The sequence below is a fragment of the Mytilus edulis genome, chromosome 9, assembly GCF_963676685.1.
Source record: "Mytilus edulis chromosome 9, xbMytEdul2.2, whole genome shotgun sequence".
In the NCBI taxonomy this organism is placed as follows: domain Eukaryota; kingdom Metazoa; phylum Mollusca; class Bivalvia; order Mytilida; family Mytilidae; genus Mytilus; species Mytilus edulis.
Window position 1 is genome coordinate 18,170,338 of NC_092352.1, and position 12,130 is coordinate 18,182,467.

A 12,130-nucleotide genomic window follows, 5' to 3' on the forward strand; every position below is an offset into this window, starting at 1 on the left:
ATTAACATAGTTTATACGGCGAAATATCTACTTTTTGATATTGGACGTGCTCTGACGTGCCTCGGCCCAGCTTGTCTGGCAAAACAGAGCAACCTGTGAAACGTGGAGACCTCTGAAGATCCTCGCCACTTAAAAAATAAGAGGTAAAACACTAGAAAATATCCTGTAATCATATAAAGCATCAAAACAAATAAAAACATTGACAACAATAAGGCTTAACTCATCAGATGGATACATCTAACAAAAATCTATGATTATTTCAAAAAAATTATCAATGCATACGAGCATATAATATAAAAAAAAAAAGATGTTATATGATTGCCAATGAGACAACTCTTCACAAGAGACCATGTGACACAAAATTAACAACTATAGGTCACCGTACGACCTTCAACAATGAGCAAAGCTCATCCCGCATAGTTAGCTATAAAAGGTCTTGAAATGACAAATGTAGAACAATTCAAACGAGAAAACTAACGCTCTAATAGATGTATAAAAAAATGAACAAAAAACAAATATGTAACACAGCAACAAACAACAACCACTGAATTAAAGACTCCTGACTTTGGACAAGCACATACATACAGAATGTGGCGAGGTTAAACATGTTAGCGGGATCCCAACCCTCCCCTTAACCTTGGACAGTGGTGTAACAGTACAACATAAGAACGAACTATACAAATCAGAAATACATTTAACAAAAACAGAGAGTGGACGTGACCGAGTACTTGTACATCCCATCAACAAAAAGACACTAAGTACAGATCTGATAGTACTCGCAGTTACCGTGACAACTAGTTCAAAGCCAATTACAACTAATAAAAAGTAATGCATCTGAGACTAAATTATCAATCATTCACACATCCAGCATTCAATTGCACGGTTAGCAACATCTCCGTAAAAATGAGGATGTGCTATCCCGTTTGAAATAAGTTTTCTACAGGTAGAACCAAACTTCAAAACCAAATCTAGAATTTAGTAAAGATTTTAAGTGATTTGTGGTAACGAAATCCCTGACTTAATAAATTACCAGTAATACATAGACTTCGTTCATTAAAATCCAAAACGTTACAACAGACACGGGCAAAGCGGAGGTGTTGTGATATACAAACACCGTAAGATAGTGCCAAAGGAACATCACCATCAAAAAAAGGAAAATTAACAATAAGGAACGAAGTATGGAAAGCAAAACAAATACTTTTAAAATTATCAGTACATATGAGCATATAAATATCGAAAATGGATCAATACTTTTCGCTTGGGTTTGGATGACCTTTAAATAAAACGACCATAAACTCAATTAAAATCTACAAAGTACTAAAATGACTTTTTGGGGCAATTTTATCAAGTGAGATGTAAATATTTCTGTACTTAACTTTTAAATTCCACTTTTTTTTTCATGTTAAAAATTCAATATCCTTATAAATGCATCAATATCCCATATCCCATTTACCTTTAGGACAAATATCCCATATCCCTAAAATTGAAATGGCAAATATCCCGTATCCCAATATACCCTATACAAGCCTCTGTAATGTTAAGAAAACTGCAATTTTGTATCCAAAACTTCGGTCATATCTCAAACTAGAATAACATTGACGACTTGAGAGAAGAATTCAAACACATTTTGATTGCACATTTTATAGCACTATTTATTTTGCATTGCTGTACATTGATCTTTTATTTCTGTCCTGTCAGTAAAGCTCAGCCAAATGCACTGCTACATATATATGTTCCAACTATTGGTAACTCCAGAGACATATAATAGGTTCTACAACTTTTACACGTATTCACTTGGCATATGATGCTAATAGGGTGACACATATTAGCATTATACTTAATTACAAACTTATTATAACATCGTTAATATGCTCTTTACCACAGTGCTAACCCGATATAAAATATGCAGATGCAGCTTTTTTCGTATTTCTCTGTGAGGTGTATTGTAATATTTCAGGTAATACAAGGTAATTAGTGCGAATCTGGATTGCTTTACTATTTTACATCAAAAGCATACTTATAACTAAGATGTGTATACAAAGTCCTAAGTGTTATTCACCTGTTAACTTTTGGGGGGTTTTGTTTTTCTGATCTGAGATTTCCCCCTGTGAAAAAAAGAAGGAGACATTTCTGAAATGAAATGAGATATACATCAGTGCAGTATTTAAACGTATGTAATTCCATCAAATGAAATTACCATTAGATAGAAACAAAGATTTGTATAGCAAGAAGGAATAATACATGGCCCCATTTGTTACCTGAACAAACGATCTTGTCAAACTAGTTGCATATAATCCTGCCCTCTGTATACAGAAATACAGTATTGATAAACTACTTTATTACATCAGAATGCTTTACACGAAGTTCCTCTTGTCACATCTAATTTGTGTTTTAAGTTCTGGCAAGGTTCGTTGCTAGGTTCTAAATCTACTGGAAGTGACATCTTCTTGCGGATTTTTCTATCTGTATATACTCCATCATTATCCTTCCAATACTGGGTCATCAAAGTACCATTAGATACTAGAGAATCTGAACGATTTTTTAACAGAAGACACAACGAACACAGGTCATTCTGAAATAAATATAAAAAGCATACGATAATTGGTGTATGTCGATTAGCTTATTAAACATACACTGATAAACAAAATCATATGTAAAGAAATATTATATTCTTCAAAAAACGACACCAAACACAGGTCAAACTGAAATAAATATATAAAAAAAGCATGCGATAATTGATGTATGTCGATTAGCATATTTAACATAAAAGATTTAAAAAAAAATCATACATCAAAAATATTGTAATCTCCATCAAACGGCAACCACAAACTAATTTAACTTAAAAACACACATTTAAAATATCAAACGTTATATTAGCTAGATGGATTGTGTCTTGGTGCATTTGAAAAATGTGGTGGGGCTTACACCAGTTTTCCGCGGGTACACAGATCTCCCTCTAAAATAAAAATGAATTAAAATAAAATTACCAGACAGTGATGCAGCTAAAAAAAATACCAATTAATTGAAGATTTATATAGCAGGCTCAGTTTGCAGATGCTTGTAACAGAAACAATTGTGTTATTTTTGTAAAACAATCGTTCAACTGAACTGCCATTCATTTTCCTTCAATTTTTCTCTTCCTGAATCAAAAAACTGAAATTCTAACGTGATGGCTGCGATGTCCTCCTCTAGAGACAACAGAAGGTTGAACGAGAGACAGCATTTTTTTGTGATTTTCAGATGTAGATATAAGAAGATGCGGTATGAGTGCCAATGAGACAACTCTCCATCCAAGTCACAAGTTGTAAAAGTAAACCATTTTTGGTCAAAGTGCGGTCTTCAACACGTAGCCTTGGCTCACACCCAACAGCAATCCACATTTATAAATAATTTATTCATTTATGTATGCATTTTTATTTTATATTTGTGTTGACCTATATTGTTTTGTCACTCGGTGGCTTCTGTCGAACATCTCAAGCGATTTAAGATCATTCTTTATACACTGACGAAATTTGACGTTTGCATATTTTTACATAAAGTAAAGGAGCAGTAGATTTTCTATTTTGGTTAGACTGTTTTGTCGCAATGACATGTAACCAAGGTACCCCTTGTATACCTACATATATTTTTATTATCTTACCCTGAAACTGGCGTTCATGAATGTATAGATGATGGGATTTACGAAGCTGTTTGACATAGCTATCCAATGGACTACGAAATATATTGTCTGTATCACTGGCATTAAATCTGGACGTTGCAATAAGTCCGAGTTGAAATCAAGAGTCAATATGAACGCGTGCAATGGTATCCAACAAAGTCCAAACAAAGTTACTATTGTGATCAACATTTTCACGATCTGAAATTGGAAAAAAATATTTTGACAGGTATCTTCTTGTATATTTGATTGCAGGTGTCTTAAACGTTCGCCATCTTTATAAGGTTTCTTTTATGACTCCCAGAGGCAGGGCAGGTGCAATTTAAATTACATTTTTTTTAATGACAATAATCTTGAAGTGTAAGAATATAATTTCACATATAGCTGTAAATTGCAAATAAATATACTTCTGATGTATATACTAATTGCTGATAAAAACACAACCTTTATATATGCATTTCTCCATTTAATAAAAATTCAAACCTGGATTTGAAGACTTCCTACGATACGCTTGCAGAAGATTTTCTTTGATTTTCAGAGGGCTTTTCGGTTTTAACGTTTACAAATTCAACATTTTCAACAAAATAAAATGAAATTAACACTTCGGATGGCAATTTCTATCATAATAAAGCAAAGTTTATCAAAAATTATGTTAAAGGCATATAACAATTTTGCTTTGCATTTGGTCAAGTTTGACCACGTTTGTAATTTTTGTGTTTTCATTTTGACCCTGTATGAATAATAATTATTGCAAGGTTCTAAAACCCAACAAACGTACGTTTTTGATTGAGTTAAGCCTGCCAATTGATATTTTATCGTGTGTTTTTCTATGTTATGATGTTATGCTATTGTTTCAGAAAAGGGAGAAGGTATGGATCCATTAAAACGTTTAATCCCGCTGCAAATTTTGCACCTGTCCTAAGTCAGGAATCTGATGTACAGTAGTTGTCGTTTGTTTATGTAATTTATACGTGTTTCTCGTTTCTCGCTTTTTTTTTTATATATAAATAGATTAGACCGTTGGTTTTCCCGTTTGAATGGTTTTACACTAGTAATTTTGGGGCCCTTTACAGCTTGTTGTTCGGTGTGAGTCAAGGCTCCGTGTTGAAGGCCGTACATTGACCTATAATGGTTTAATTTTTTAAAATTGACTTAAATATAACGTGTTGCGTTTCTATGGACATTCAGTATAGTAAAATTTCTTTTATTTTCTGATGGCAATATTAATTCATGTAAACAATTTGGATTGATTTTTTTAACACCCGATACTAATAAAATTCAGGGTTATATAATTCGTATCTCTATATGTCTTTGGTAAAACAGCAATTGTATTGCATTTTTATTAAGTTCTTCAGCTGGTAGGTTAATAAAAGATAATGCTTTAAAGATGACTTCATATGTTGGATATTGAAGTTATTTTCTTTCTGACTTGTGCTTTTCACAAATGAGTGTTAGATACACCTAGAGGTAGACCTTAGTCCGAATGGCTGTATCTAATTTACACCAAGTTATTATTATAAATATAGTTTTCAATAACATAGGAGGAATGCTTTTACCGATTTGATCACATGTTATTGTCGTCCTGAATATGCATGAAATATTTGCCACTAAACGTTAAACAACCAACAATCAATCAATCAATTACATGCTATTATCTATATACACAAAAGATGCAGTGTATTCAATTTCATTTATGGTGATTTATCATTCTTTACGAGACACAGCGATGTTGCGTAACTGAAGGAATAGGTATAGAAATGTCAGCTCGAGGTGGGATGGATGTATATATAACGCTAACCATCCAGTCAGTATGAGGAATTTACATCCAAAGTATGTCTTCCAAAGGTAGACTTGAGTTTGTGAGTGACCATCCGTTATACTCTCTGTTCTAAAGAATTCGACCTGTAGTGCTAATTTTCATACTGTAAATATCAAAACTTGTTTCCCAATCCACTATAAATAAATATGTTTAAACTAACAAACTAATCATCCAATAAAGTGTGCCTTTTTCTAAATTATCTGTCCCATCATATTTTTTAATTATCAGATTTCGAAAAAAGATTTATGTCACTGTCCTTAATCCTCGTCTTTCTTTTTCAAACAGCATTCTTCAGATGTACTTGTTGTGTCTCTATACTGGTTTCAGTTTCTAGTAGGTTTATTTGTTCTTATTAAAGGGCTATTGTGTAACAAAAAATAGACATCAATTTTGAATTGAGAAATACACTACCTCAGCCATAGCTCTAATTCCTAGTCTGAGTTTGGATTTAATGTAAGCCTTTTTTATGTTTAATTAGAACTCCAACGTTTGATTTTAACTTCTTATTTTCAAATATTGTGGCCTCGAACATCACAGAAAAGACACTATTTGTCGTTTGCATCTTGTGCAGTGAAATTGATACCGCAAATGTTATTGATATTGGGACTAGATTTTGGTGTTATTATACTCGGTTGTTTTTAAATAGAGTTGTCCCTACTTAAAAATCCGATTGAAGCATTTCTTGTTACAACTATCAAAGAAGTTGGTCAGTTGAAACGATTCATTTTTGTATCAATAAAACAGATATATTTTTAAGCAGATGAGAATAATCAGTCAAACTAGTCGGAACTCTTATACATTGTATAATCGTAAGTTGTTGTTAATTTGTGACATGTTGTATATCGAGTTCAAAATTTATGTTGTGATTCTGTGATGAGAAATAGTCTTCTGGTAGTCTCATTCAGAAATATGGTGGACAACTGCACGGACAGCTTTTGCTATATTTTTATTTTGTTATACGAGCGTTAAAAAAGAATAACGAAAGTTTATCATTGAGCCAAAATATATGCAAACAGTACAATTTAAATACCAACAACCATTCTAATGAGTATTTGATAGATCTAACTTGAAGTATGTCAACCGTCAAGGTAGTTTGACCACAGGAATAAATTACTTTAGCTGTATTCAACTGCTTAAACTTTTAGGAATTTTGGGTCCTCAATGCTCTTCAACTGCATACTTTATTTCGCCTTTTTTTATTCGATAGTCACTGTTGTATCACTTGAAGACGAAACGCGCGTCTGGCGCAAATAACAAAATTTCAATCCTGGTATCTATGATGAGTTTATTTGTTAGTTGTCTCGCTAAAAATGTTAAACATAGCGTTCTCAGTTTTATAGCTTGCTATGTTGTATGGAATTGACTCATTTTAAGGGGTCATGCAGTGACCTATAGTTGCTTCTACATGTATGTCATTTTATCTCAGTTGGAGAGTTGTCTCATTTGCAATCATATTGTCTTACTGATTTTCATAACGGTATATTAAGGACCAAATAAAACTTTTTGAGCATCGGATAAAATACGAAAAGACAACTATAGTATCATTATATTCTGAACTTTCACACAAGTTTGCAAAGGTTTCTTGTTGTTCCATCTCACGGATGTGTTTTGTGAGTTTCTTTGGCGTTTTTTTTTGTCAAGGTGTTGTCACGGCCTCTCTCGACAAATGAGTTTTGATTTTCCCCTTTGATATCAATATCTTCCGCCTTTTTTTGTATCTAGTAAAATAAATATGAGAAAAACTTATCGTTATAAGTACCTGTCTTGTTGCCTTGTTATGTTGCTGGTCTCTGGCCTCGTTGACCTGACCTGGCATTTTTCTCCTCCATAGAATACACCCGACGATACTGTAAGTCACACTTAGAGTGGCCAATGGAATTATCAAAGTTATAAATAAAATGAACAAAGTATAAGCTCTTCGTGTGTATAAAGTATTGTCGTTCCAGTCTTCTACACATTCCAGTATTTGAGTAAGATTATTGTGTCGGGCTTGGACGACTTTAAACTGGACAACATTAAACGTTATAGATACTATCCAAATGACTGCAATCATAATTGTGTGTCTTTGAGAAATTATTCTGGATTTCAAGGGAAACGCCACGGCATAAAATCTATCTATTCCAATGGCAGTGTTCGTAAAAACACTCGCAGTAACTGCAGTAAGTTGTAGAAATAATACAATTGGACACATTGGCGGAGAAAAGACCCATCTTTGTAACAACCTTGTAACAAAAGTAAATGGAATACAGAATATTGCCATGATCAGATCAGCAACCGCAAGATTGAGTAAAAAAGGACGTAAGTCGGTGCGACATTTTCTTCCTTTTGTAAATACAACAATCGCTAGGATATTTCCTACAATTGCAAGTAATGTTGTTATTGAGTATAACACAATAAATATCCCGGCCGCCTCGGGTGACAAGGCCATGCCTGTCATCGTTACATTATTAAATCCCGACAAAGGGTCAACATTTTCAATTTGTCTTGTCACTGATAATCCTAAAGAACTATTACTTCCAGATTCTGTTGAATTTAATGCACGAATGCGTCTAAAATCTCCCAAATTAGCCATTTACATTTAAAAAAGTTAACTATTCACACATGTTATTGTTTTCAAACAGCGACGTCCTTTTTGTTCCAGACAATTTTGTGATTCCTCAGTATTTGTAAACATTTTCATAATTTGATCTCCGTAATTAACATAATCAGATATCAAACACAGTCTGTGATGTTTGACTGATATTCAGAAAGTCAGAACTAACAGAAGTGCAGTGTTATGCTCCGTCAGATATATACAACGTATAGATATGATTGCAACTAAGTATAGAAAACAACAACGTCAAACCTTGTCATCTAGGCAGATAGTATCACAAATAACCGGCTGTCCATCATAAACATATCATAAATATTGTTAAATACAACAAATAGCACAATTAATTAATATAATTGAAGAATCTATTAATAACATACTAGTATCGCATAATGCATTTTGTCACCCCAAAAATGACTGATTTGTCCAGATGTATCAAGATTAATCAAATAATAATGTTGAAAGATAAAGGTTTAATTGGCATGATAAGTACTTTATACAATAACAAATTTCTGTACTGGTGATTTGAAAATAAATGAAAGCTTTTCAATCGAGGTGCAGGTTCGTTTAATATTTAGTTTAAATTTAAATATGGTTTGCAATAATTTCTAGGTTTATGTTTTCAGAGTATAGTTTTAAATGTTTCATCAGAAATATAAAACGGATCTCCTTAGATTCTTCTCCGTTTCATTTTAAGTTCATCCTTCTAGAAGATGTATTTTTAACTAAACCGTTTAATTAAAGGAAATTTGGCATGTCTGTTTTATTTCTCTAGTTCAATTAGGAAAACTTATTGATCAAAGTCCAACATGAAGGTATTATATCAATTAAAGATTTGTTAAAAGATTGTGGTTTACACGTGAAAAACAATAAAACAAAAATAAAAAAAAACACTTGAATATAGTAGCACTATTTGCATTTAAAGATCGGGATAGTGTTTCTATATAAGTTAACATGTTATAGGTTCATAAATACAAATATACGATGTCATAGTATTAGTATTCATAGAAGGATTTCAACGATCATTCCAATAGACATGAAAAAGTTCGTTTTGCGTCACAAATTAAGCCATGTGTTGCTCATATTATAAATGAATACCATATAGTATACATCAGTCCCAATTCCTTTCTACTTCAGAAAATGCAACTATGTAAGCAAACTGAATAAGGTTAAATTAAACATGAGACTAAGTGTTGTTCGATTATTTCTACAAAAAAGGAGATATTTATTTAAAGTTGGGGATATGTTTTCTTTTGATTTCTTTTTCCGATATAGAAACGGCAATTGATGAATACTTAGTCATATTAGTCTCAATCAGTTAATATTATGAAGCGGGTTTAGATTATTTTTAAATTAAAATATTACCAATGTTCTTTTAATTACTGTATACTTGATGATAATAAAAATGTGAATAATTGAAAAAAAAAAAAAGTCAGATTTTTAAAAATTTATTAAAAATTCAAAGAACAAGAATAGAAGGAGGACTGAAAGTCAAATAGCAAAAAAATATTTTCGGAGGACTAATGTCTTGTTTTTATTTTCAAGAATTTCTCATTTCTAATCGTATATGATACGTATGCCTGACTTCGTCTACCTGTCTTTGTTTACGTAAAGCGGTATTTTCTGAGATACGAGATGTTTGTCCTCAGCATGATGTTTATATGTTAATTGTGTTACCGTGTATGTAAATTTTATAATCTAGCAAATAGCACTATGTATAACACGACGTAATTGCATTTCACTGGTTTCTAATGGACAGGTAGGGTTGTCTTTTCAGATAAAGTAGTACGGCATTATCTTATTCAGAATCATGAGATTAAACAAAATACCAAGTTTGCCGTCAGAGATTTTTATTAAGGCAAAGTTATCTCTTAAACTTTTGAATATCTAAGTCCCCAATTTTTAATTTAAAGAAAAAATACCTTTTAGGAATAAGAAAATGTTGTATGATTGGCAATGGAGACACCTTTCCGCAAGATACCAAATGACGTAGGCATCTATAAACCAATGTGCTGCCGTTGACGAAGATGCGACCATGGCGTACAATCGCCCTTATACATCACCCACTATTACTTGTATTACTATAAATGACCATCTACCATATACAGAAAGCGTTTCTAATGCACTTCATCCTCGCGCTTTTATATCTCAGATATTGCCAAACACAAACTTTAAATCAAATAAACTGTTATTACAGAGATATGTCTCGCCATTTTGTAATTTTGATTATGCAAATGTTGAAATCAAAATAGAAATACTTTAACATCTTATACAAGTTATGCAAGTATTCAAAGTCAATGAACCATGACTGAGTTACATGGCTAAACAATCTCCATGTAAATAAGATGTGCCAATGCTAATACAACTGCATACCAAATACCATTGACTTAATATAATTATAAGTCGTTCCCAAACCTAAATACAAACATTAACTTGTAAACTATGTAAAAGTTTCAAAGTCAAAGAACCATAAAGAGGGGGTGGGGCTATATAATCTCCTTGGAAACAATACTTGCAAATGCCAATAAATTTGCATACCAAATATCATTGACTTAACATTAGCAGTTCATCTTAAACTGATCTAATCACAAACTCATACATGTATATATATATATCTTTATTCTCATCACCAAATACATAGGTACAAAGAAGACATTAATATATAATACAATATATTAACTACATAAACATAAACATATGTTTATGTAAACTAAGATAAGTTTAAAGTCATTAGACTGTGACTGAGGGGTGAGGCCAAATATTCTCCATGGAAATGAGATATGCCAATGCTTATACAACTGCATCCCAAATATCATTGACCTACCACTTGTGGCTCCCCATAAACTGACCTAATCACAAACTAAAACATGTAAAATAAGCAAAAGTTTCGAAGTTAATAGACCATGACTGAGGGGACAGGGCCAAATAATCTCCATGGAAATGAGGTATGCCAATGCTTATACAACTGCATACCAAATATGATTGACCTACCACTTGTGGTTCACCATAAACTAGACCTATTAACAAACTAAAACATTGTTGACGCCATCGCCGTCGTCGCCGCCGACGCCGGAAACAGCATACCTATGTCTCGCTTTTTGACTCCGTCAGGCGAGACAGTGAAAATCATGAAACGACTTCTTCCTATCATCCTTTCATACAAAAGTTTCTTAAAAAGAATGAAAAGAAGATATTTCACACTGAACATAATTATGCTCTCCCTTCGTGCATGGATGATTAAAATGGTGTGAATATGTTGATCATATCTGTCCCATTAAGCTTGAAATAAGGGATACCACAAATGCACTTAAGTATGTTGCATATCTTGACTTGAATAAAGAAATTGACAATGGGTCATGTGTAATACAAACTTTACAACAAAAAGATCCGGTTTTTTTTGGCAATTGTGAACCATCTGTTTCTATGTAAAACATTTTAGTATCACTTTCTAATGGAAGACATATAGCTACCATTTTGCGTTTACTCTATGTCTGGTTACAATATCAAAAAGCTCATGCATCCGAAGCGATTTTCTGGATTTACAAGGCCTAATAATTGAAAGCCGAGGATGTATAGTATTGATACACGATGAGCTTTATGCCAAAAAGTACCTGGAAATAGCCAAAACCATCTAAAGTCAACTTTCTCTGAGGGAGTTGAATTCTTAGCTACTTTATCATCAAAATTTATAAACGGGCAATTTTAGAAAAGTTTGTTATAAATCATGTCAGTACAACCATGACAGTTACAACTTACAAGGAAGCTCTTGAACGGAACGTATTAAAGATACAGTTGAAGTCATAAACTAGTTGAAATAAACAAGAGTTTTCATTTCAAAATAGCATGTTTGTAAAAATTTGAGTGCGGAATAATATATTTGTACAAATGTTTTATGAATCGGTTATGTCTTGATGTTTGACAACAGACATGCACCAAATCTACTTTTTACGATAAGAAAGAAATACTCTAGCTGCTATACCTGATCAACGTCAGTTTATAATGAGCAACACGATCGAGGGGTATCCGAATAGTGGATTACAAATCGCTGACCATCATGGGGTAAATT

General features: G+C 32.7%; 1 protein-coding gene across 1 annotated transcript; it reads right to left on the reverse strand.

Annotated features, from left to right (window-relative positions):
• Positions 1–1,625: 1,625 nt before the first annotated feature.
• On the reverse strand, positions 1,626–8,309 carry LOC139487738 (QRFP-like peptide receptor). Its single transcript, XM_071272780.1, has 3 exons — positions 7,234–8,309; positions 3,641–3,856; positions 1,626–2,572 (listed from the first exon to the last, which is right to left on the reverse strand). Exons 1-3 carry the CDS (start codon positions 8,044–8,046, stop codon positions 2,345–2,347), a joined length of 1,257 nt encoding a protein of 418 aa, XP_071128881.1. The 5' UTR covers positions 8,047–8,309; the 3' UTR covers positions 1,626–2,344.
• Between the last annotated feature and the right edge of the window lie 3,821 nt (positions 8,310–12,130).

Coding starts and splice junctions, on each gene's coding strand:
- LOC139487738 (XM_071272780.1), bottom strand. CDS start 8,046: ATGGCTAATTTGGGAGATTTTAGACGCATTCGTGCATTAAATTCAACA. Junction 3,857..7,233: donor ATAACAAGGCAACAAGACAG/GTACTTATAACG, acceptor TTCCAATTTCAG/ATCGTGAAAATGTTGATCAC. Junction 2,573..3,640: donor TCATGAACGCCAGTTTCAGG/GTAAGATAATAA, acceptor TATTTATTTCAG/AATGACCTGTGTTCGTTGTG.